The following is a 27,509-nucleotide window of genomic DNA, read 5'->3' as shown; positions in this document are numbered from 1 at the left end:
TTTCCACGACAACCAAGATAGAGTCATTAATTATTTAGGATCAAAATTATTTGCATAATTTTGCCTATTTGCGGTTGGAAGTCGTCTTAGAAAAGAAGGCAGAAAGGCAGAATTAAGAAAGCTATAATGTGGACTTTTTTACTGTTACTGTTGTCATGCCTCTTGAAGGTAACTTTGACTTCATTTATTTATTTTAGAAAAATCGACATTTTCGCAAACTAGGGACTAAAGTTAAATAACGGAACTGAAGGCGCATCTATTTTTCCTATTTAGATTGATAAAGTTCCAGCTAATTCAAGCTCCTCAAAAATTGGTAGGTTCTAGCTTTGGAAACTTATTTTCCATCAGCTCTATGCAGTGGAAATTAGGCTGTATGTTGAATGTGAAATTAAGTGTATAAAAACAACGTGGAATAAACTAAAGATTTACAAGAAAAATATGAATATGAAGAAAGGGGCTCTTTTATAGTCGAAGCATGTTTTGCAGTGAAAATATACCAATCTTCTTTTCGGTTGGTAATTGTTAAGCTGATTTCGTGGTCAACCAGCAACTCAAAAACTGATATCGAGTGGAGACCGAGATGGCGATAAACAATAATAATAATAATAATAATACTACTAATAATAATAATAATACTAATAATAATAATAATAATAAAGATAATGATAATGATAACGATAACGATAATGATAATAATAATAATACCTTCTTCAGTCATCTTTCCTGTCAAAAGAATTTTTGGTGCTGATCCTGCCACGAAAAAATAAAGTCTTTTGTTTCATATTTGGACGGACGATTTAAATTCGGTATTCAAGCTTTTTAGTCAAAGCGAAAACAACTATGACACCCTTGAAAATAATCCGGTGGGTAACTGTCAGCGGGCTCCGAACTTCAGTTTCGCTTTAGCAATATTGGGATCATTATCAGCAGCTGTGCACGAGGCCCTATGTAAAAACAGAGATAAACGAAAACATGTAACACCCTATAAACTGGAGTTCGATCAGAATTGAGCCCGCTGACAGTTACCTGCCAATCAGAAGCGATTCCTCCCTTTTCTATGTCTGGTGAAACGTGTAAGGTCGTATTGTTTATGGCTATACTAAAGTATATATACACGGGACAAATGCTAGAGTGCTTTCCAATGCAGTTGACAAAACGAGCACTGGTCTGCAAATAACTGATGCCTTCGGCATTGAGTTAGAATTAGCTTGGTACGCACCTTTCGATGCAGCTGTTTTGTTTTTAATGTTTGTACTCATGACGTTAGCCATTGTAAAGGACAAACTATGCTAAAAAATAATGAATAAAGCGTCGTACGTTTCCAGTGGTTAAAGTAATCAGTGAAATCTTCTTAGTATCAACAGCGCAGAGCTCAAGCTTGGTGTCCATCAGTACTTCGTCCACTGAGTTACAACCCAATGTATCGTCAGACAACTTGACAGTAACACTGGATTTGAACTCTTCAGTGTTTAGCAATCCACCAAGCCATACCTTCGAACCAACACCTACATCTGGCTTACAAACATTGCCAACTGTCAACGGAAGCAGTCCACCTACGACGGGTATGTTTTAAAAATATAGCACCCAAGCGTCTTATTAGTCATACACACGATTCTGGCCTAGTGGATATCACAAAGGGGAAAAGGACCAGCAAGAGAACTGGGAATGCCGTAACGGGGGAGGGAGTTGCCGAGGAAGGTTATTCAGGAGTTCACACTTTCTCCCCTCCGTATTTGTTGCATTTACCCCTCAAAAATTTCTTTGGTCTGCCTTCATAGAAGCAAAGAAGGGCATTACTTTATGATTATAAGAAATGTGGGACACTGACATTTCTTATAGTCATTATGCAAATTCCTGACTGCAATTTCAGCATAAGGGCATTACGTCTTGACCTTTTTAAAGTCTTTACGATGGTCTGAGCTGGACTCGAAGAACAGTACGTCACATTCGCCTCACATCACTTATTTGTTAAACTGACCTTATTGTGACTTTTAGCTACTGGGGATGAGTCCGCGGTGGTATTACCTATGGATTATCTGAGGTACTCCGTATCTCCTTGGATGGAATTTGTAAATGATAAATTTCAATCAATTAATCAATTGAAAAATGAATTAATAAAAATTTAGTGTAGGCAATACTCGAAAAAAGTCTGGGGCCATGGAGTGATTTAGATCTGAATGCGACATTCCGAATACTGAGATGACGTTCTAAGCCTCCTGAGGTACATGAGTAATCTCGTACACAGATCTCCCACGGTCATACGGAAGGGAGATCTGGTAAAGTTTGATTTCGAGCATGCTCAGTGCCAGCGAGGCCCGAAATACGGGCTTTTCTATCACTGCGCATGTTCGTACTCTCTGTTGTGATTTTGGGTGATTTTGCGGAATAAACATGGATTTCGAGAGTATTCTTGAAGAGATTTTTTTGGGTAGAGGACAAGGAAACCTTAAACTTAAGCCGAAACAGAAAGAAGCGCTACAGGCGATTGTTTTTGAACGGTCGAGATTGTTTAATTGTCGGAGCAACAGCAGAATCACTGAAACGAGCGCTTCGGCTTAATCAATAAACGAATGCTATTTTCTTCACACAATCTCATGAAAAGTGTAGTTAACCAAACCGTAAATTGAAAGCGAAAATGTTAAAGAGTGCTTATACCTAATCACTGCAACAAGTCCTATTTTCTGGACACGATCTCGTGAAAAATGTAGTTAATCTAACCGTAAAATTCGCAATTGATCACTACTTAATTCGCGAGTCACGTTTTAAGAACGAGAAATACTGTTCTGAATAAATTACTTACTTCACCTTGAATTTATTAGTTTCTGCGTACCGCGTAGCAAGCTACGCAGAACTTTAATCGAGTGGCAGGGTACGTGAGGCTTTCGTCGGTACCATTTACACAAACGTGGCAAATTTTTAAAATGATTTTCCTCAACTGTAAAGCTTTTCCGTCGGAAAAAACAAAACTTTCCTACGCACAACTGGCATTTATTCAAAACAGCACATGAGCTTGCGAAAACTAAACCTTCACTAAGTGCCCCGCGAAATAAGCCAATCGCAGCGTAGATTGCATTGCCGCAACCTTTTTTAGTAGCCAATGAAAAATGGTGTACTCTCGAACTTTACCAGATCCCACATTTCCAGTGACAGAGTGAGATCTGGGTACGAGATTAGTACACGAGTGCTTGGGAGGGCAAGCTCAATTGCTGGCTCCAGATATATATAATGACTGTGTTGTAGCCTGACTGTTTAATGTTGTGATGTGCTGAAGTTCTCGTGCATGCGCATCAGTATCGAAAAGGAAAGAACATACACCATGAGCTAACAACTGATACCGGCCCCACAAAAGAAGAAAGATCCTTTTCTCACACCTGGGTATTTTCAAAATTCGTTCCTCCAGATTTTATCCTGTATTTTTTTTCCATGTGAAACGTGTGTTGATCTGCTAAGAGGCAAACGGAGAGATATATGGTAGTTTCAGGGTCCAGGTCTTGAGTTTCTGCATGCATAGTACACAGGTCTTTCTGTTCCCTTTTTTTACGTTTTAAAATTATGATTTGTTTTAGCCACACCCACTATCAGATGCTCTGATATAAACTGGAATAATCGTTTTAACGCATGCTCTGATAAAGAATGCGTTCAGGTAAGCCACCTTCAGAATACATTGTCTTAGATCGCAGTATCCTTCTCATGGCGACTGACTTTTTTTTTTAAGAAATGACTTTTCTTTTCGTCAATGTCTTGAACCCACAGGAGTCACAACTAAGTGAAGTAGGATCGTCCGCGTGAATGTAGTCCTGAGCAAGACTTGACGTATACGTTTCGACAACCTTAGAGAGTTCACTTGACTTTGAAGATGACTCACTCAGGTTGTCGTTAATTTAATGATTTAATGGTTCACCATCGAAAAGATTTATCAACCTACCACAAAATGAAAAATGATACACTAAAGCTAACTTTTAAAATCTTACAGCCCAAGTCTGCAGGCCAGCAGTGTAATTAGTTATGATGACTACAATTCAAACACATATAGATTACTTCCAGTTACTATTACCCAATCGCAGGAGCCGATTACGGAGAAGAAAGTTTCTTTTCCCTCTTACGAAACAAGAGCACCATTCACAAATACAGGGAGAAAAATGTCACGAAAACTATAGGCTAGTTACGCTTTGCGAGAGTGTTTTGATTTATTAAAGTAATTACTTAGTTAACGGTGAAATATTGCCCTAACCCTTTCCTTGGATTTATGTGAAAGACTATAGCTATATAAAATAAATTGAAAAAACTGAACTAAATTAGAGACCTCTCGGTAAATGGCAAGAATGACACTGAAAGATATATTTTCTCATCCTCCACTTATCCTTCTTCACTTTTCCAACAGAAACAAATGAAGATCCTGGACATGATGCCGAGTTGTCTCAAGGTACGTTATTCCCAAGGGCTCTCTCTTCCTTAGCCTCCAATGGTGGGCTTGTATGTAAAGCAAGGAAGGGAGCTCATGGGTTTTATTAATTACAACGGTTTAATTTCTCGCCACAGTCATCGGAAGACTGTAGAATGAGGCGGAAAAGAAAACAACAACAACAACAACATAAGCAAAACAAGATTTTTTAAAAAAGTCATTTTTTTATTTTACAGGAGAGTCCAGATAACGTGTCATTTTCAAGGATGGATGTACCCGAAAAGGCCTTATCGTTAGGAATGGCTTTTGCCAATGTGATCAAAACAAAGCTTGAAAATGGAACTGAAACAAACTCTACAGTCGTTGTAATGACTAGGGACATGGGTGAGTAAGCCTGAAGACTGATGACTGACATTTTGCTATAGTTGCGACTTCAATCTCTTTTTTGGCCGTAGGTAAAGAAGCTCTGGAAACCCCTCCACCTTTCACATGCAATCCTCATTCTGAAGAACTATGAAGTTTGAATTGTTATAACGTGTCGCAAATTACAGGGAAAAAAGCGATCACACCCCAAAATAACAATTCTCCACGCCTTAACAAAGTAATTTTCAATTCACTATCTAAAAAACTCTTGAGGGTTTGCGTTCTACCCTTAGTGGTCGGCTTAAGAATTGTGCCCGGTACGCTCTAAGCGAATCAGAAGCAGAGACTAAACCAAGACATGATCGCTTATGTCTTGTTTTCCCGTCCTTAGCGCCATGATGATTCGCTGGATTAATAATCTTGGTGTAGTCTTGCAGCACTCAGTTGGGGACACATTTTTTTTTATCGACAGCAATGGAAGTTGGTGTCATTGACATGGCAAACTATACCGGAACGAACGAAGAAAGTCTCTCCATACCAGCTAAATTCACTGGCAAGTGGGCTGACATGGGAAATTATATTTCGATGCCGCTGGAAAACCTTCCCTTGAGTGGTAAGGTACTTCAAATTTAGCAAATAACGTTACATAGTCATTTACAATGGAATAGCCCTTATGCGTGATGAAGTCTGACTAGGTGATTTCACCACCAAGCCTCGATTTCTATAATCAAACCTTCAAATTTTAGCTTGAGCTGAGTCCCAAAGGAGCAAACTTGAAAAGGATACCCACGTGCCAACAGTAATTCACATCCATGCAGACGATGTGAATAATTTCGTGCAAACGAGGCTTGGTGGTGAATTTTTGAGCATATGTCGTCATCATGCACAATGCATGACCGTGGGAGATCTGGGTACGAGATTAGGCCTATTAAGGACAGAAAATAGAGACGTTTGCTTCAGTTCAAACATACAAGTGTAGTTTTGAAGCTCGGCAAACATCAAAGGAGCAAACAAAGATGCTAAGATTTAGGTTCGATAGTCCACGACCGTGCACGACCGTGTTCAATTCCCACCCTGGGCAGAGTTTTTCTCTGTCCTTGTGTGGGCCCATTTCCATCAGTAGGGCTAACGCTCACATGGTTAATATGGGGTAGATACTTAGCACTTCACATTACACTCTAATCAGTTAAGTCTGTGCACAATCTTTTGTTTTACTCTTATACTCTAATGCATGATTACGTAACCAACACGTTACTTTCTATTGGTTAGTTCCTCAGTACGGAGTAAACAACTATTGTGTTTTGTGCACGGTCAAGGCGAAAAAAGAGAACCAAAACATACGACAAAGAAATTCGTCGGGTTTCATAACCATTCCGCTCCATTAACTATATGGTTCAAAGAACCAAAATAAACAAATAGGGAAGCATAATATACTTAGAAGACTCCTGAACAAAAGAGTCGGAGCAACTTGCAAATAAATAAACAATAGATCGTTTTCACGTGACATCACAGCGGCCATGTTGGTGTAGAAGAACAATAGACGTTCTCTCCTTTGGGAACCAAACTCTATTTTGATGCATGTTCCATGCATACATTTTGTATTGTTTTATACACCAATATGGCTGCCAAGTCACGTGAGTGAAAACCATCTATTACGTATACTGGGAACAAAGAACGAATAAGCTTGTTCTATGTGCTTAAGATTTAATTTATTAAGGCGTGTTCCGTTCTATTTTGTGGCGCCACTTTGTTTGTTTGTCTCAGGAAAGTACATTTATGTTGTCGCCATAATGCCCAATGTACTCGGTGACAAATGGTTGGACAAAGACGAGATGGACTGGGAAGACGAGTAAGTTATGACAATAGAAAATCATGGTTCCGAGTAATTGTAACACGTTGAGCAGAAAGGAAAAATCGCTTTATTTGTCGTTTTCGGCCGTACGATTCAACGAAAACAAAACTGAATAAGAATTTGTAATAGATAAGTAGATCCGAAGGAAAAAAAGAATGACAAAGCATTTCTGACACAAATGTGGTATGGTAAGAGAGGACCACACCTTTTGACAGGCTATTAAATTCGGATTTCTTCGGAGACGTGATTAATAAAGCTAAAGATAGTTTCTTTAACACGGCCGAGGACTTACTACTGGTTCAATGTACGTTTTAACTTGTTTTCTAACGAACAATACTTAGTTCAAATTGCGCAATTTAAGATATAATTGATCATCACCTTCCCCTACCAGGTTCAAAACAATGTGAATTCTACTGTATTTAAGTGCAGTGTGATGGAAGCTTGAAAAATGCAACTAAAACTAAAGCCCCTGAACTATCAGTTACCTGACAGAACTTATAGGCAGCATGCGTCGTACAGTATCTATATGAAGTGTTTTTTGTCTTTGCTTACTCAGTTTTTATCTTTGTATTATCTTTCTTGATAAGTTTACATTTGTTATTTTACAATTGAAATCAATTCATAAAAAAGGAAATTTTAAAAAGTCATATCCAGTCAAGCGCGCACAAAATTATTGTATTATCTATTTTTTTGGATCTTCTTTAGCAGTGTAGCACAGTCAGTGATGTCTGAGCTGTATGTTGTTGGTGATAAGCTGGAAACGCGTAAAAAGCTCCCCAAGAAGAGAATCAACAGTAACTTGCTATCCGTAAGAATCCAACATGAAGGAAAAGAGCTGAAAGGGCCTCTCACGAAACCAGCCTTGCTAAGTCTTGCTCACCTTCATGTAAGATATCTTGCCTTTGCTGTTAATTCAAACATAGAACTATGGCTGCTTAACTAGGTTAGGTGAGGCGAGTGTATGATTTGATAGTGCCAAGAGCCCGAGGGAATATGGCCTACAAATATAGAGGTGCCCAGTTTAGCTCTTGGGATATGTGAACTAGTTCAGTTATGCTTTTTTGACGTTAAGGAACCAAGACGAAAGCATTTCACTTGTGCTATTGCACAATAACGTGTTATCGCGTTCCATTCACTTTTGCATGACGCCATGTAGCTGAGGACGTTACTAGTAAGGGAAACTTACTTCCGCTCTAGCTCAGGGACATCCAATGATATTTTTGACGAAATTTACATATCCCTGCCGTATCTTTACTCTCCCTTCTGTTTCTTTAAACAAGGTTTGGTTTGTTCGCTGCTAAGCTCTGTAGCAACTGTTCCGACCCTACAAGTTCGATAATCTAGGAGCACTTCCCTTGCACTAGCTATAGCAAAAGATTTCAATAGTCTCGAAACGTATCAATAAAAGAAGGGTTGGGTGGGAAAGGGAAAGGGGTCTGGGGAAGGAAGACTGGGGACTAAAGGGATTACCGTCGGTTATCATTGGTATCAACTTCAGAGAGACGTAACCACGGACTTTGCATACATTTTTCTTGCATTTTGACTCGTACTCGCGCGGGCGAGGATTTCTTGGGCTTGTATTCCGTAGTTTTACTGGTGTTTTCTCTTTTATTAGCGGATCTCTCGTCAACTAACTTGACCGTTTTACGTTCGAAAAGAAAAGTGTCTTTACCTTTTATGTGATGTAATTTTGCCTTTTCGTTTTTTTTTGCAGACTAAGGATCATTTTGAGACAACCTGTGTTTTCTTGGATGAAGGGTGCGTCTCTGACAAATTGTTCTTAATAAGAAAGTTGATGTCACAAATTCCAGGAATTTAACAAGTATTGTGCAAAAGCTCTACTCTTATTGTATTGCCATGAAAAGAAGGTGTAATGATCTGCTTTTACGTGGTGTAACAAACGAGAGACTTGATTCTGAGAATCGGAAGCTATCCTATCTCGCCTTTTTAGCGGAGCTCTGCTCCGAAGCCCCGCCCTCTGATCACCCTGGGTACTAAGAAAATATGGTAACCCATCTGTGCAATAAAATAGCCCAATTTCGATATATTAAAATTCAGTCCTAAACAAAAAATATCGTCCCGAGGCTCTGGGGAATAAACTCATACAAATTCTTGTATTTATTCCCCAGAGCCTCGAGATGATGCCTTTTGTTTAGGACTGACTTTTAATATATCGAAAGTCGGCTATTTGGTTTTGGTCACCGTGCCATCGTGCGTACGTCCACCACTTCATGTATGCCAGTGTGATCAGTATCACGCGACCATATTGCGAGCTCAAGACCAGGTACTGGGTTTTGATTGGATTGCAGGCTCAAGCCAGGTTAACTTATTGCAATTGTAAGAACAAATAACCCGTGAGTTCCACTTTTAGGTTTGGCTAAATCTACATATTACAACTTATAGGCTCTAGGGATAATTGCACACCAACTGAATCGCCTAGGAGCACAAATTTCACTTGCTCATATCCAGGTGAACTGGTGACGTAATTTGGAGGACTGGGAAGAAAAATTTGAACGCCGTATCCCACAACCGCGCGCGGCCTTAGGTTTTGTATCCAAATTCCCTGCAGTATTTCCATCGCCAAAACTCAACAGATCATTCCGTGTCTACCACATTTCCTGTTACTGAATGAACATTGAAGTAGATTCGACGAGATCTAGCCTCGCCTCTGCCATGTTGAATTCGAAAATAAAGCCGCGCGGTTGTGGGATACGGCATTAAAATTTTTCTCCCCAGTCCTCCGAATTACGTCACCACATCACCTGGATAGTGTCGTATGTCCAATTATAATCGCAGCCTACCATGTAACATGATCTGCAGTGTTCCTCACTAAATGTAACCAGCAACCACTGCATAATTTGAAAAACACCAATGAAAAAAAAAATAATAATAAGGAGCGTTCCTCTGAAAATCGACTCATCTAGCTCTGAAACTCTCGAGATATCTCGTAGAGTACAGGATCTTCACAATGGCAGTAGCTTTCGATTTTTATCTTCTCGCCTTTTATTAGGTTGTGGTCTAAAGATGGCTGCGACGTAAAGGAAACCCATAGCTCACAAACTACATGCAGGACTAAGTATTTATCGACGTTTGCTCTGATATCCAAAGTAACCGAGAAGGTAAAAACGACAAATCTGAAGAATGTTAGCTAATGTTGAGCAAAGCTGGTGTGGCCAATTGTTATGTTATACGAAGCATTTCAGTTTTTATTGAAATAATACAAGACGAGTTCGGCCTCGAAGTATAAGCCTGCGGCCGACGTTATGTTAGAAGTTGTTTCTATTGAAGGAGGGAGAACGATATCTTGGAGCGGGAGGATGATTTGAGCGGCTTGTGTTTTCTATATTCAATTTTTATGAAAGAAGTTGTACTTGGCCCTGGTGCCAAGATCTTTTCTGTGATAAGTTCTCCTAAACTTTTAAGGACCATTTCATTGGGAAGATCCTACCTTTGATTGGAAAAAAAAACAAACATGCGGGTATAATTTTTGCTGCTAATTGGTTGGCAGATTTTAAAAAGAGGTCAATCACACGAAGCGAAATAATATTATGGTCAAACTAAGGGCGTGTTCACATGGAGGTGGGGCCTCGCGTAGGTGAGGCACCCCGCCTCGGTGGGCTAAACAACTTCTCCATACAATCTCTCTTTTTTGAGGTACCTTTTTGGGGTACTTCACCGAGGCGCGTTATTCGGTCAGCCGGGCCGGGTAACACGCTTAGGTGGGGTGAGTTTTTTCCAAGTAAATGCTGAAGGTGGGATACCCCCTCCCCCCTCCTCCCTCCCCCCCCCCCCCCTTCCTCATTGACTTGGGTTATGTTGTTCATTAGGGCATTTATCTTTAGTTTGAACATTTGGAAACCTCACCCCAGCGCCCCGGGGCTTTTAATATTGCATGTAAAGGCTACCTTTTTTTTGTACTACGGGAAGGCGGGGTACCTCACCTACCCGTGGTTCCCTGCCTCCATTGGAACATGCCCTAAAACGCTCGTGGAATTACTCCTGCTTTCAATGTTCAACGTTTCTGTAGTACTCTTCATAATCTTCTGTTTTTGTTTTTTTTATGCGTGTTATCAGTCAGATAATTCAGCGCGTCAGATGGTTGTCACTGTGGCTACTGTGATGGGATCTTTTTCAATCCTGGGTCTTCTCATTTGTGCAATCGTAGCCATTGTCATCAAGTAAGATAATTTAAATCAGCAAATGAAAGAGCCCCTCTACTTTTTTACTTCCATAGCTTTACCTAACGAATTCAGGAAGAAATTGTCGCTTTAACTCCCTCCTCTCCAAAGTAGTTTTCCTAATAACAATCCTGATTGCCCCATATTCCAAATCAGGCAATCCTGATTGCCCTATCTTCCAAATCGGCACCCTTAATCCCCACGGTATTAATGAACGCTTTTCATTTAACTAATGTATTCCTATTTTTCACGTTGCCATGTTATCACCAATAGCGTAGCTCCTACTCTACTACACACAACTCATAATTCCTCGATCGCTCGGACGAAGGGCTAACGCTCGAATCGTCAGCCTTTACAATCCCTGTAAGGTGGTCAATTTACATTATCAACTCTATCAAGTAAAGCTATGATCCTCGCAGTTATGAACGCTATTTTTGCAATAGCGTAGAGAATCCTGAAAAATTCAGGACTTCAACGGGATTTAAACCCGTGACCTTGCGATACCGGTGCGACGCAGTTCATATATGATCCATTTCTTATATCATTTCATCATTATCAACTCCGTTGATAAGACCAATTTTTGTGTACTACTTCCCCACCTACGCAGCACCACAGTGTCTTTAGAAACTACCCCCTTTATAATTTCAAGGCTCCTATGAGTAAACCCATTCAAATCCTTATTGTCATTTTCCCCCACCCCCCAGTACCTTAAAATTGTACCTTAAAAACTTTCAACAAATCAAAATTGGTCTTTTTTGTGAACTGGGTGACATCAATGAAAGCCTAAATAAAGCAAATTATAAAAACAAACGACCTAATTTATAAAAGTGGTTGTTTTTCGCTTTTCAGCTATCATCAGTGGGACAGCATTCGCATTGCTCTCAATATCGATGTTTCACTCCTTCTAAGCCAGTTGATTTTCTTTATCGGCCTACCAACGGACGACAACCCGGTAAGAAAGTTGTCTTTTTCCAAGGGGAGTACTCTAACTCATTCCTTTCCACTCTATTCTCCTCTTTTTCCAAATGAAAGGTTTGTTAACAAAAGGAAACTCAATCACAGATGACTAGTGTGGGCGTGGATTGGAGACGCACGCGAAATATCGCAACTCTTTCTTGTATACACACGCCATTAGCTCGTCTTTTTCTCATGCTGCACGATTTTTCTACTGCAAAGGCCATCCTCTGTTTTTTTCTCCGTTTAGCGTCGTCCGACCGACCTATTGTTTTGGCATTTTCAAAACTGAAAACAAAAATTAACGACTTAGTTAAACCATTTTTATGTCGCATAAGAATTTCGATGGTGGATTCTTTTTCCCATGTTGTCTTAATTTTACAATTACAACAACCACTTTTTCCGCCATACTGATGTTTTTGGGTTCGTGCCTTGTTGTTTCCAGGCTCCACAGCAATGATGCTGGGGTACCAGGCCTCCAGTTTCCGAGAGTTCTTCTTTTATTTTTAGTTTTTTTTTTTCAATCCGACCGACCGACCCAATATCAGGAAACTCATTCGACGCTAAACGAAAAAAAAAAAGGAATGGCCAAACTGATAGAGGAATCTTTGCCTGAAAATATTCCAGGCTGCGCTAATAGCATGATTAACTCATCGTATTTTATCAATCTCCCAAGAAATCATAACCGAACCAACCTCGTCCCCAGGGCGCTTTTCCCGTTACCCGTCCCACCCAAAGCCAGGGAAAAGCGGCCTGGGGACGAGGTTGATAACCGAGTATTATAATACTCTGATTGAATGCGTAATTGTGGTTTCGAACTTTCAAAGGTAACGTGATTATGTGGGCTCATTAGCGTTTTTGCTACACTATAATTTTGACAGTTTTTAAGGCTATAAATATTTCGCTGATCATCAAGCTTCTTTTAACTTTTGAGGTCAATTTTTCAACCAGCCGCAAAGTGCATGGATAGCAGCATGCTAGTAGAGGGAAACTAGATTTCCGGGCTACCCTCTAAAGGTGGGAAGACCCGAGGGGTCATGTTGCAGGGACATGTTGGAGCGACAAAAAACTTGTGTAGTGCACACTGAGGCGAGATGTAGCAGGGAAGTTCAACTTCATTGGACACGTGGCGGGGACAAAATAATCCCAAATTTGTGTTACACAATTCTAATAGTATCAGTTCACATGTCGCTGCAACACACCCCTAAAACATGTACCCGCAACATTTTCATGTGTGTGCACATGTTGTGATTTTGTCTCTGCACTACATAGGTTTTTTGTCGCTTGAACATGTCGTTGCAACATGTCCCTGCAACATGACCCCTCGTGCCTGCCCACCTTAAAGTCGATTTAAAACAAGAGCCTTAGTAATAAGAAACTCTGTTAATTATACAAAATGCTTTTCTCAAATTGAATGTTCTGAAAACCAATTCTTGATCTTGCCTTTAATACGAGAGCAAAATTCTCAACTACTTAATAACCGAGAGTGAGGTCGTTACAGCAAAATCTCAAACTGAGGCCTTGCCATATTGACCGAACGATAGCGAGGTCAACATAGCTAGGCCGAGGTTTGAGATTTTGCTGTAACGACCAAACGATCAAGCTTATTAAGTTGTTTATTATATGGCTAACAGAACGGTTCTAAAGAAGACAAGGCTAATTTGCATAATCAACAATCGCCCCGTGGGCATTACGGGAGAATAATACCCTAGCACTTAACTGCTCGGCCAGAAACACTAGCCATATAATAATGTGTTTTAACACGGATCACGCAGTTGAAATGTATTTACAGCACAATAATGGGATAAAACAGCTATGTGTAACTAGTTCTTGCTTCTTTCTTCCTCGTCACATTGTTTTAAAACGTTTTCATTTAATATGTCTCCACAGTTTTTTTCCAAGCCCAAAACATGTGAAGTTGTCAGTCCATTTGTTCACCTTTTCGAACTGGCAGCTCTCAGCTGGTTACTCATGGAAGGACTCCATTATTACTCAACCCTGAAACCTCTTTTCAACGAGAAGAATACTGTTCCCATTGTTTTTTACTTTTCTGTGGGGTGGGGTAAGTGTCTAACAAGTTTTTTACCCGTCTCTCACCATGTTTCCATACTGCGGAGTTGCATATGATAATGCACATACTTACACATTTCATCGGTGTTTTTGAAGTCCATTCAAGACTGCGCACGCGAGACTATCTCATCCAAGTGGCGAATTCTCGGTTTTTAGCGGGTGTTTTCACCATAGCCAATCATACGGTTGACTCAAGGGTGTAATACTTATGCAGACTCCAGCTGATTGGCTCCTTACAAGTGTAAAATAGATTTGAAATGGCCACTCTTCTATAATGCGAAGATAAGCGATTATCAGCCTTGGAGAAACTGAGTGTAATTTTTTTTGGAAACGTCCAGAAGAAAAAACTTAAAGGTTGTCACAGCATTTGTTGTTGTTATTTTTTTAATTGGAGAAACAGGAAGTCCAATATTAAATCTTTGTCTTCAGGTCTCCCAGTCGCATTCGCCAGCGCATGTGCAGATTTCAGCTATCCTCACTTTGGCAGTCCGGAGAGAAGTGAATTGTAAGTCGATTAGTGATCTTACTTGTCAACAAACAGACGTACAGACAAGCAAAGAATCAAAACAAGGCGATCACAAGAACATAGTTATTTTTTCTTGGTTTAACTGCCTTAAAGGTGAAGAAAATGATAACTTTTAGCAAAACGATTTACCCACTTGTTGAGTTGTAAGTTTGTTTTGTCCATATAAGGCGATAAGTTTACATACAAGGAAGGATCACGTTTTTGCAAACGTTGGCTGTGCAGCACTTACGTATGAACAGACTTATCTGATTAGAGTGTAATGTGAAGTGCTAAGTTTCCACCCCATATGAACCATGTGAGCGTTAGCCCTACTGATGGAAAGGGGCCCACACAAGGACAGAGAAAAACTCTGACCAGGGTGGGAAATGAACCCACGACCTTCGGGTTAGATCACCGCTGCTCTGCCCATTTCCATCAGTAGGGCTAACGCACACATGGTTCATGTGGGGTGGAAACTTAGCACTTCACATTACACTCTAATCAGTTAAGTCTGTTGATAAGTTTACATAGTTGACTGTTTGCATCTATTGTTTGTGAACTTTGCAGTTGTTGGATGTTTATCCGTGGAAATGAGGCTTGGTTTTTCGGCGCTCCTGTCTTGATTCTCGTTGTGGTAAGTAGATGAATTTGCCAATGAAATTTATTGGAGATTCCATGAACAATGGTTGACTTGTTGTGCCCAGACCTATGTGATTCAAAGGCAGAATTTACAAGTAGACGGTTCTTCAAGCAATCTCTGCGCCATATTATAGTTTTCATATACCCAGTGGAATCGAAGAACGAACGAAATGGAAGACAAACACCAAGATGTTGTGATCCACGTTCAATTGACAGGGCAACATAAGGTTTCATTTGTTATTATAGCATTAAGTATTTATCTTTGTGACACGATTCATTGTTTCAGCTGAATCTTGTCGTTCGCGCATTTATCCTGAAAGAAGTCATTACCTGGCAAGATGACCCAGATGATATAAGACTGGAGAGGGCAAAGTAAGTGTAGGGTCACTTTCTAGAGTGCTCTTATCAATCAAAAAACCAAAGAAGTGCGTTCAAATCACTCGAAAAGTCATTCCAAAGTTGAGAACAAGCTAGTGAGACATGGAGCACGGATGATATTTTCCTTTGCAAAGTGACGAAGGAAAGCCATGAATATTTTTAGACGGTCTACAAATAACCTGGGTTTTTTGACATTTAAGGGCGGTGCCTACTAATTCAGAGGTATTTTTGCGCGGTTTACTGAATATGCGGGAAAAGGAGTGTTAACAAGTGTTATTGAAATCCAAAAAGAAAATTGGGGGTAACCACGCATTTTGCGAAGATAATTAATTAACAATATCTGTAAAAAGCTTCAAAATACAAAGCAATGTATGGCGTTCTTTTCCAAATTGAAGCTTAATTATCTCTGAAAAATGCATGTTTACCCCCAATTTTCTTTTTGGATACCAAGAGATCTTGCTAAGTTCTGCTTTCTCCGCATAGTTTTGAACCGTGCAACAGTATCCCTGTATTAATATGCACCACCCATAGGAAATCCGAGTATCTCGAGATGCGCAGAAAGTATGCGCAATGACAATAGCAGGCACCGTCCTTAAGGAAAGTTGCAGCCTTTCGCATTTCCACATACTGTAGTCCCGTAATAGTGCCCTTCATGTAAAGTTCAACCATCATAATTGACCAGAACACACGTGACCTTGAAGCGTGTAACTTGCGACTCTTTTCCTTGGAACAAAGCTTGGGATTTTGAGACACCAATTTTATGCCCAAATATGGACAAAATAAGATCGATGCTGCATGCGCGGGAAAATGCACGAGCTACATTACATCCAAATAAGGAATTTTTTAAACTCCAAAAACCCCAGCTCTGAACCAGAATTAAACGCTTCAAGTTTATGAGCTTCTGAATTGAAATGTTTAGAAACTTGAATCCAAAGCTCCCCTCATTGGTGTCGTTTGTGAAACCTAACATTTGAACGATGTCTAATTTTTGCGTCGGGCTCAACAACGTGATTCGTATTAAAAATATGGACATTGTTGAAATGTGGGTTGTAATGGTCTGTTATTTATTTTAGAGATCGCCTGGTGACTTCCCTTGTGATGATGCTGGCCATTGTGTTAACGTGGTTCTTTGGAATCCTGGCCGTGAACAACACTGAAGACAAAATCTTCCATTATGTCTTTATCGTGTTTTATACCCTACAGGTTTGAGAAACTCAGTCAATTTGTTTAGTAGTTTAAGGGAAAATGATAATTTAGCAAAGAGGATCAATTCAATGTCATTTATGTTGTACATGGTACATGAAACTTGAACACGCATGCGCTTGGCGCTCTCGCATGCACTGAAATCCCCAAATCAGCCTCAATTCCATGCTTGGTCTAGTTCAAATGCGAGAATATTGATTTGCAAAATGTACCAGTTTTACAGATCAGGCAAATCAGAGTTTGCTCCAGAAAGAAGTATAGATTTCCTAGCAGTCTCAAAAGAAAGCAACCTTTTATCTGTTAAATTCGGGGCGAAAATCATACAAAACAGTGAAATACTAAAACGCACCGGTTGTAAGGACAAATTTTGCGCAGTACCTTTATACTAGTAAGAGTTGGTCACACTTTCTCTTTATCCAGAGAAGAAGAACGAACCGGCAAAGGGGACTGATTTAGTCTCGACAGGGTTGAGTATTATGCTATTCATGAGGGCTTTTCTGATCTCGCGGTGTTTGTCGGCTACTGCTCTAGCGCTTCATCACACGGCGCAAGGTTGTGCCAAGGAATTACTGCTGATATGAGGTTCTCCTTCTCGCCTTTTCTCTCCCGTACACATTCAGGCGACTACAGCCTCATCGTCTCGTAGTCCAGTAGTACAAATGCGTTTGACGATCTCAACGAAAAGTCACTTGATATTATTCTCCAAATGAGTCCTTTCTATCGCTTCTTTCATGCAAGATCGAGAGTTAGATGCATTACTTGATGTAACATTTCATATTGAATTCCAGGGCTTACTGGTATTTCTCTTCTATTGCGTCCGCAACAAGGAGGTTTGTAAAATCAATTTTCATATTCATTGTACGTGGGGTTATTGGAAAGTATGAAACTTTTATAACGATTAGCTCGTAAAAGCTCATTCCCAGAGATCACAGTCCAGGCTGGTAAAATGTGAAACGTAGGCTCTGAGGTCATCAGTGATTTGATCATAATTATAGGAGGCAGTGTGGCCCAGTGGTTAGGGCGCTTGCCTTGAGATCGGGAGATCACGGGTTCAAGACCCGCTCTGACCACTCGCTGAATTTGTTCCTGGTAGTCCCTGGTTCAACTTCCCAAGTGCACTTGTAAATAGCCAACTGGTTTGCCTCCGGCCAGTTGGGATTCTTAACAGTTGTTGTTGTTGTGTTCTGTTGTTTCGTTGATTGTTTCATTGGCCCTAAAAAGCCCCCATGGGGAGCGGTCAATTAAGTATGTATTGTATTGTATAGTTATCGCTAGATTTAATCCAATCTTTACTTCCGAATGTACTCAAATTACGTCTGCGTTTAGAAGGCAAATAAAACCTCCCAAGATTTCACGTCTTTTGTACGAATACTTCCCTTCATATCCAGAACTAGGTTACTGTTAGTCGACCACCGCCTAGAAGAGGGCATGGTTCTTTAAATCTGGGGAATACAGAAACGTTCAATGGTCTCTCTTGTAATGTTGTAGATGTGGGAGTATCGAAAGCAAAAGAAGGACGAGGAAGAGAAGGAAAAGGTAAACAATGGGAAAAAATTGTAAAAAAGCCCTGCTTAGCGACTTGTCATCCAATTCTTGGTTTGCACTCACGTGATTAGACGGCCATGTCGGTGTACAAAACAAAAGCAAAATGTCGCTAGCGTTTTGCATAATAATTGAGCCAAAAACGGAGGAGGAGGAGGAGCAAGGATGGCACAGTCGGTTAGTGCGCGGCCTTAGTGCAAGAGGTCCTGAGTTCGATTCCCGGATCTCGCATCCTTGTTTCGACTTCTTTCCTTTCCGTGTAGCTAAGTAGCTTTAAATACCCGTAAAACGGAGCACTGATGGAGAGGGGGGAGTAAAATGAGCGCACCGTCGACTTTCAGGTTTGTCAGTTGAATTACTGTCACGAGTTATCGACGTTAAATATGGTTACTTTACTTTAAAAGACGTTTTCGTCTGCCTGCCTGCAGGCAGGCAGGCAGGAAGGCAGGCAGTTGCACTAATGAGTTCTAGACTCTTTTAAAAGAGAACGTGCTAAAACAATTCCTAAAAAGTTACAACACCTCAAAAAACGACAAAATATTATTTGTATGAATGTAACATCAACAGTAATCATTACATATAAATATATAAAAATACAATAAAAGAATATTTAACTATCTAGAAGTACGAATAAGTTAAAAACTGCATAGATTGCAGCAGTACTGAGCATCGGCAGTTAGATTTACTTTACGTAGTAAATTGAAGACGACAATAGAGGAAGCTTTTCTTATTCGGTCAGGTAGAATGTTTCATAAGCGTGATGAGATGTGCTATTGTTCAGTACACCAACATGGCCGCGATGACGTCAGTTGCAAGTCAAGGATACGATTGGCCTCCATTCTGACCTTTATCACTGAGCGGCCATTTGTGAGTCCGTCGGCAATAGAGGCTTTGTCTTTGCATTGTCTTTGCACGTTTAGCCTCACACTGAATAAGAGGCTAGACGTGCAAAATCTTTTGTTTGGACATTGAGTGATATGGGTCAATTTCTTCTTTCAAGTCGCTTAAGGGGGGTGCCACTTAACTATAGAAAGACAATGGTTGCTAAGGAAGCTTCTAAGTCAAGAGCCCCCTAATAATTTTGCATGGATGATTCTTTGAATTGCGAAGTAACTTCTTCAATGGAAATCTGACATCACACATACGCAACTACTCCCAGTCCTCTGCCGTTCGTTTCAGTGAGAAACATGTAAAAACCCTCAGGAAACGAAAGGAAGAGGCGGTTTTTTTCCCCGGATGTGATCCGTCCCATCATTTTTAGTAAACTTTAGCATGGAATTTCTACTTGGACAAAAAATGGAACTTACATTTTGAAAAGTGTATCAAAGGAGGGCTTATGACGTCATAATTATTTTTGAGAAATAACTTTTTAAAAAAAATCCATGCTACAGATTTTGTGTTAGACTGTTCTCAAACTGTTGCGTTAAAAATTTGTGAAAAAATATAATTAACTCGCTGAGTTTTTAGGCATTTCCTGTTTGGTCACTGACGTGATTTACCAAATATGGTTGTGAGTCGAACCAGACAAAGAAATGTTAAGTAGAACACCTTTGGCAAAAAATGGTAACTGCAGGGTTAAAGAGACAAGAGAAATGATTATTTGAAGGGGTCCATAGCAACAGTTTGGTTGTTAAGAGCCATCACTGTCATTAATACGGTAACAAAAATAGCAAATATTGCAGCACTCGTTTGGAACAAAGAGATTGTTTTTTTTTTAACCGAAAAAGAATACTGAACTTAGGGACTTAAAGATAACAGACTGATGCTACAATGGCAAATACGACTCCCAGCGCACGAGACCTTCTACTCAAGCGAATGCTTTGTTTAGCTGTCGGTCACGTTGACTGTATTAAACACGAACTTGAAAGGTCCTCACCATACCACTATTTTATTTTTGATACGTTGTTTTTATTCACCTTTCCTCGTTAGGTGCTGCAGTTATACTGAAGTTATTGTCATTGTTTTTCTTCCACAGAACAAAACCTACGAGTTTGTCTACCATCCTTGAAAACAGCAAGTGTTTTGGGCAATGACTTCATTTTTTGACATTTGTATTGATCATTTTCCGTGATGTGATTTTCGTATCTTTGACATGACAAATCGATAGTTTCTATCCACCGTAAAGTAGCTTTTGTAGCCACAAAAAACGCAAATTGCAGCTGGCATTTCTTTATTTCTGGTAAAATGTATAGGGGAAGAAGCAATACTTTACTTTGGACTGAAGGAGTCTAAAATCCTTACATTCTTGCGGGTCCGTACGGGATAAAGTGGAAAACATCGACAGTACCACAATCTAACGCCATCATAAGTTAGTTTAATAGCAAATACTATGATAGTGATGAAAATTACACGTACTTAGGAAAACCGATGTATTGATTCCTGGAAGTGCATTCACAGTGAAACGTTTGATAATTTGTTTAAAATATTGTTAACTTGGCCTCATAAAACAACGATTTAAGTTAATGCAATTAAATTAATCGTAAATTACTTGCAAAAGCAATTGTCTTAAAGGAGGTTAAAGGAAAATCATTTCGTAAATGTTCACTACGTACGTAGACTATATGCGGCACACGGATTAACACTTCACCAATGAAATAAACTTTTTAGCTCAGCACAGATTTACACGACTATTAAAAGCAAAATGCAGTCATAACCCAAATGGAACTGGGACTAAAACTCGTTGTTTTTAAGTCAGCCTTATTGGAAGTTCTGTATGTATATCGCCGAAAAAAAGCATTATACATTCTCCCGCAATGTGGAGCAGTAAAAGCCGCTTAACTTCTGCGATGGACTGTCGAAAGGCAGATCCAAAAGTTGAGACCAACAACAACACAGAAGAAAGAACTGACGAAAAATTCATTTGCTTATTTTTCCAATGACTTGAAAAAGTCCTTTTCAGTCGTCTTTTGCCACTCAAAAATTCGACCAAATTGACCAAAACACAAAAACTTCAAGACAGATATGCATACAGCCCCTTAAGTCCTCAATCACTTTCTCTATTTTCGATCATTTAAAGATAAACACCCCCCCCCCCCCCTCTCCCTAAAACGTGTGCCCTCGGCAAAGTGAGAGAACTGAAAACAAACTCGGGTTAATGTCAGTGCTAATACTGTTCGTACATCAAACATGTATACGCCAGTACCCTACAACTTTGAACGTAAAGACAAATTATATTAAGCTAAACTAAACAACTTGAATCAACAATCTGTTGACCAAAACTAAACTACACTTGCAAATCTACGAAAACATGACATTTTTACATTCAGAACAATTCAATACAAATACTATAACCTTGGCAAGAAAGGGAGACACAACAACTTCAATTTGTCCTTCAAAGAAACGACAGGCATATTCGTATCTCAAATTAGTTCTCTGAGAATGAATATCTCTACTGGTTCAAAGGCTTTTTGTTTCAGTTGAAAGTCCTTAGGCTTGCCTACACTGAAGACATACCACACCAGCAGTTTGGCTTGCCTGCAATGAAGGATATCATCTCTGGCTGCAAGTGAACCATTAAGAGACAAGAAAGCTGCTGGTTCTATCTTATTTTGTAACTTCGATTATAAGAGACTACTGTACGTTTAAAAGGCCTGATTACATGGTGAGTTTCAGCATGGGCTGAAAATAATTGTGTTGCGATTACATGCACAATTTTTAGCACGGGCGCAAAACGCAAATACCCAAGGGAAAATTTACTGAGATGCGAAAACACAATCGATGCGCATATATGCATGCTCACGTTCCTGTTTCAGCCTGGGATGAAAAAATGATAGCGATTTCATGGGTTTTCTTGCCCATTTGCCCGGGCTGAAAAAATCGCCATGTAATTGCCACTTTCATTTTAAGAGGATTTCTTTCAGAACCCGGGCTGAAATCCGCATTGGAATCAGGCCAGTCTAAATACTAAACCCTAACAATGGCATGTATTTTCCACAAAGCTCAACACCCCAGTGCCATACTACCCTGGTCTCCCGAGGTTTTTCTTGATCCGTGAGAGAGCCAAGGAGCGGTGAAGACGAGTCCCGAAGCGGCGAGAATAGAAAAAACCTTTGGTTACTTTGGACTTGAATCTCACTTTCATGCAGACGCCAGCTGTCAAACCCGTCAAATTGATAATTACAAAAGGGACCAAGATCCTTGCGTCTGCATGAAAGTGAGATTCAAGTCCAAAGTAACCATAGGTTTTTCTTTTTTCGCCGCTTAGCGACTCGTCTTCGCCGCTTCGAAGCTATATCTCGCAGATCATGAAAAACCTCTGGGACCAGGATAGTACACTACGTGTAAGTGGTGTACTCCAGCCAAAAATAAAGGTGACTAAATTACAATTCTGTATTCGGTACTTTTCAAAGAATCATGGAATACCCCTCTTACTTTAACACTAAATGACACTTTGGGGCCAAAAAAGAGCCATGTGGTACATTATGAGAAACGAGAACAGTTTGTGTAGACAAAAACATAATCAAATATTGTTGTCGCTAAGCATAAGTGAAGCATAATTACACCTTGAACACAAACCATTCTTAATATTTGCATCCTTTTCTTACCCCATGTTCTCATGCTCCTTTTTTGGGTAATGACCGTGGCACAAAGAGAAACCTGCTGTAACCAGGTTAATATTAAAAGTTTCCAGCCTAACTACCAGTTCAAATTCTTACAAAAATGGGTATTGCACTAAAATTTGTTGATAGAGAGCCTTCAATTGAATGTTGAAGGTAATTCTGTATGCTGATTGGCTAATCATTCTTCTGCAAATTATTCTTATTAGACACTAAAACAAAGTTAATTGTGACTTGCTTGGTGCTGGCAGCATGCATTTATTTCACTCAGTTGCATAAAAAGTAGTTTGGCTAATCATAACAGACAAACAGTTCATTTCATTTTCTTGATCAGTTGTGCTGAACCAAAGAACACTGGGTTCTCGTTTTACAGGGTACATCACTCAATTGAAAACTGCCCTCTTTTCTAAAGACAATCGTTCTTGAACTTTCCCACAAAGACTACGTCATGTAAAATACTCTTTGAACTGAGCAATTTATGAACTTGATAGGTTTTTAACTTAATTATCAATGTACATGACCGTCGTATACCCAAGGAACCGGCAGCAGTTGGACTTTCATATGCTTCAGTCAGGGAACACATATTGCGGAAGCAAATTGTAACTTTTCTAAGTTATAAAGCTTTCCTTAAATAGTAAAATCCTAAAGTTTTGTTAAAATATCAGAACTTCTGATATTGTCTATAACAAGGTTTTCTTTATGATCATAATGAGAACAATGACTTTGTCACAGATCCTGTTTTGCTCATGGTATCTTCATGTGCCTGCAATAACAGATGCCAGAGAGACAAATCGTTACTTAAAAAATATGGAAAATGATGACAGCTAAGACCGTTGCATTTACACAACAGGGTATAAAACGTATCATAAGAAGAAAAACAAAAACTAAAACATTTATTGTACCCCATAACTAACAAATTACTTTACAATAAAAGAAAAGAATTATCATTCTAAAAATGAAGGGGGTTATGGTCTAATAACTTAACTTAAAAAGTCAATTTGCCAGGGAGCCATTAGGGACACCATTATACATTTCTTAGACATGGCTCCTTTAAAAAAAGGCACTGCTGCTATGTGAAAGCTCATGGGACTGTTCTTCACAACGTTTTGTGTTGTGCTTTAAAGTGATCCTTTGTTTTGCACCACGCATCTCCTACTGCGCATAACATTGGAAGCCACTCTTGGAATGCGCACCAGTCCGTTCGCATTTGTTGTCATGTTACAAAGAAACAAGCACTGTGACCTCCCCCCTCCCACCCCTTTTTAATGGTGTTATTTACTCGTAATGGTTAAACAGAAAACATAATTATTTTAAGGAGAAAAGGTGTTGGATAATAGAAGTTGTAGTATAAAGATATATATAATGACATGAAACTGCATTTGGAGCCACACACCGCATTTTTTTTATGTCCTGTGCATGAACATCGGTTGTATCAAGGAAATAATACCTTAAGTCCATTTACACCAAAAAAATGCAGCTCTCATAAAAACCATTTACCTCTGGCACCTGCTTTGGAAGTTTGCTAAATTTTTTTCCTACCCAGCTGAAATTTGATCATCCAGGTTTTTATATTCCTCAGAAGGACTGTTGCTTTTGACTGAAGTTTCTACAATCCGAAGGGAAGTCATCCCCACAGTCAAGTGTCTGGCTGACTAATGTAACATCAATAATATTGATGATTCACAAACAACAGTCCTCAGCTTCTCATCAGGACTACACTCTGGACAATCAAACTACTTCAAGTATGTCATTTCTGTGTTCAAACCATTTTCAGTTTCTTATCAGGACATCATCAGGAATTACAAACCTCGTAACCTATAAATAGCTTGGCTGGAATATTAAGACGTTCCTTAAATTTACGTCTGCAAGAGAAATAACAAACAGCAAATTAGAAGGAAATCTCTCACCATCATTTTGAAGAAGATTGACTGTAAAATATTACAACCACGTGCCAACTCACTCTTGGTCTCTAACGTCCAGATCTAATAGAAAGGCCTTCTACTCAGATGAAAGCCAAGCTATTTGTTCACAGGAGGCACCTTACCCTATACAGAGGTTAGCATTTTCATCTGATGCATTTTTTGTCCATATCGCCAGCTTGTCTCCCTTGGCACGGATCTGAACCACTGCTCCACACACACTATCAGAATACTCACCAAATGATTCACCAACAAGCAGCATCAGCTACAAAGAAATGTTCCAATGCATAAGTGTGATGTACCGGGATATCATGTACCTTTTTCAAGTATCTTTTAATCAACTTGATTTAAACAATTTCATGAACCCATAATTACAACAGTGTAGCATGATGCAATTGCTGCTTGGCTTGCCAGAGGTTAAAAATGATCATCTTAAAATATTTGAAAATCATCTCCTTGATCAACTTGAATACAGGTGTGTTTGTATGTGTTGTAGGTGTGCCTAAAGTCTTAAAATTATTTATAATTAAGTAAATTAACATGGTCTTCTTTTTCCCTGTTGATTATAAGGCCATTTAAGTTCCTGGCTATACCAAAGTAATTTATCTTAACTATTGTGAAAACATTAAAAGAAAATAATAACAAATAATGTCTTACAGTCTCAAGCCATATTCTGTCAAGGTCTTGTTGCCTAAAATTTTTCTGTGAGGTAAATAGCCAGCGTCCACCTTTTCTATTTCCGTCATCTTCCCACATTGGTTCAATTCCTTCCTGTCAGAAAAAAACAGGCAAATTTGGTAAAAAGTCACTACAAGGACCTCAGACAGAGAGTACCTTCCCAGCAGTCAATATGTTGCAGTCAATATCTGATTGGCCTAAATAGCTTTTTAAATTCATTAGAACTGAGCTGAATGCTCTGATTACAATACTATACCGGTATGACTTAAACCTTGGTTAGAAGTAACCCCCACTTCATTGCAACCTCAACTTTCAACTCAGAATAGTTGATAATCCTTTCCACCTCCTTCATTGCAATGTTTTGTTCCTCATGGAAATTTGCGAGATCAACCAACCAAAGCACCAACCTTTTTGTACTTGTCTCCCACAAGAGAGAGATAGATCAGGGTATTCTGCAGCGCACAAAGTTGGGATCTCCTTTGTTTGCAGATGATCTTCAATGACATCTGACAAATTTTCTAACAAACTAACAATTCACAAGAGGTAGTTTAAGATAGAAGTGTGGAGTGTGTACTGCATTGAAATTGTACCTTGAACATTGAGTAGTCGCATCCTGATTGTAACCTGCTAGCTGACTGAATATGATTATAAACTCTGATGAGACAAAACAGCATCACATTATAATTGTCAGGAAACTTAACTTTACTCATACAACAATACAATAATAAAATATGGGGTGCGTTCGATTGATCCTATTCCGGAATAAGAACACATGGAGTGATGATTTAAAGTGGTATGTCAGGCATTTTCAAGCAACAAGGATAATGCAAATATGCTTAAAATAACATTTTAGCAGGTGTTTGACAATTTTGATGTGAATTAATCTCCATAAAGACGAAGAGTTTCTAACTTCTATTCCATGTATTCGTATTCCAGAATATGGCCAATCGAATGCACCCTAAACATGAATACGAAATGTTTAAATAGAGACAAGAGAAGGAGAGCCTTTTAAATGTATATGTACAATGTCTTAAAGGGTATATACGGATACCTGTGCATGCAAACACACAAACCTCTTTAAAAATTATCATATTTTTATGGTCTGCAGTCATTTATACTGTTATTCAGATTTTCTAATCTCTGGATAATATTGCATCTAGAAACAAGTTTGGATAATTTATAATTAATTGTCATAACTACAAGCATACTTACCCCCAGAAATCTTCAACCTTTAGATGGTACAATACTCAAGTCAAGGAGAGTGCTTCAGACAGTAAAACTTCATAAAAAATTACCAGACCAAAAAGACTAAAGAATAATTTAATTTGTACGCAACACAAAGTGAAATAAATGTACTATAATATGACAAGCAATTCCCAGGCTGAACGGAGCAGTCTCATTGGCCGGTTTTCGGTACAAATCATTACCATGGAAACGGTCCGTATCCGTATTCTCTCTCCCAGGAAATTCAAGTTGAGCAAAACATAAAAAGTTTTCAAAAAGCGGAATTTAATTTTTTCATCACTACAGTACAATAAATATTACAGCAAACGGAATTTGTTAGTTTTACATATGAAAGGTTACCTTTCAAAGTTCACTGATGGAAGACAAAGATTACGAAAATTCACCAAGAAGAGAAGTATCCAATCGCTCAAAGAAACAATGCCATATAATAAACAACCATACCGGGGAATACTGGCCCTCGGCCATTTTTGCACAGCCCTCGATGCGCTTGGTCTGAACTGCCACTACCTTGGCCTGTATTCTTGCACTCCGGTAGTAGGAGGTTGATATTTTGAAGTGCAGGTTATGGATGAAATGGAGAAGTGATCATGGCACTTATCTGGAGAATTTAAGGCCTTGTCAAGTGTCTCATTTGAGTACTTTTGTAGCTCAGTTGGTAGAGCAATGCACTGGCAATGCAGAGGTCATAGGTTTGAATTCTACTGAAGCCACCTGAGTTTTTCAGTTCTATATACAGTAAAAGAGACAACAATAATATCACTCCTTCATTTGTCCAGATAATTACAAGGATCACTTCTTCATTTCACAAAATAAAATCTTATACAAATCTTCTTTTCAACTGTATCAGATGGGCAGGTACTATGAATATACATATGTCCTTCGAGTACTGCATAATGCACTTCAAACACAAAGATATATTAGAGTAACTAGATAAGATAGCTTGCATTTTGCTTTCATTTTTCCATTTGCTCTTAAAGCCATAACAAATGGGAGCCTTCAATCTAGAAATATTTTCTTAAACACTT

General features: G+C 39.2%; 2 protein-coding genes across 2 annotated transcripts in view; one reads left to right on the top strand and one right to left on the bottom strand.

The window, feature by feature from the left end:
- The first annotated feature begins 52 nt into the window (after positions 1–52).
- Positions 53–20,704, top strand: LOC138019189 (adhesion G protein-coupled receptor L1-like). Its single transcript, XM_068865886.1, has 21 exons — positions 53–168; positions 274–313; positions 1,356–1,562; positions 3,567–3,643; positions 4,382–4,423; positions 4,639–4,786; positions 5,238–5,378; positions 6,530–6,614; positions 7,323–7,503; positions 8,332–8,375; positions 9,628–9,736; positions 10,692–10,795; positions 11,645–11,747; positions 13,640–13,811; positions 14,249–14,324; positions 14,892–14,958; positions 15,250–15,335; positions 16,415–16,544; positions 17,333–17,374; positions 18,033–18,080; positions 20,062–20,704. The coding sequence occupies exons 1-21, from the start codon at positions 127–129 to the stop codon at positions 20,092–20,094; spliced, it is 1,977 nt and encodes a 658-aa protein (XP_068721987.1). The 5' UTR covers positions 53–126; the 3' UTR covers positions 20,095–20,704.
- A 2,180-nt stretch (positions 20,705–22,884) lies between these two features.
- The window catches only part of LOC138019190 (eukaryotic translation initiation factor 4E-like), a 15,820-nt gene continuing 11,195 nt past the window's right edge, over positions 22,885–27,509 (bottom strand). Inside the window, exons 3-8 of the mRNA XM_068865887.1 lie at positions 26,452–26,468; positions 25,830–25,893; positions 25,219–25,332; positions 24,687–24,826; positions 24,450–24,504; positions 22,885–23,405 (exon numbers count right to left, since the gene is read on the bottom strand). Coding sequence (XP_068721988.1) covers positions 23,346–23,405; positions 24,450–24,504; positions 24,687–24,826; positions 25,219–25,332; positions 25,830–25,893; positions 26,452–26,468 — 450 coding nt within the window. The 3' untranslated portion in view covers positions 22,885–23,345. The remainder of the gene's footprint in view (positions 23,406–24,449; positions 24,505–24,686; positions 24,827–25,218; positions 25,333–25,829; positions 25,894–26,451; positions 26,469–27,509) is intronic.

This window comes from Montipora capricornis, chromosome 10 (genome assembly GCF_036669925.1).
Source record: "Montipora capricornis isolate CH-2021 chromosome 10, ASM3666992v2, whole genome shotgun sequence".
Lineage (NCBI taxonomy): Eukaryota > Metazoa > Cnidaria > Anthozoa > Scleractinia > Acroporidae > Montipora > Montipora capricornis.
This window is presented reverse-complemented; position numbering and strand designations above follow the sequence as displayed.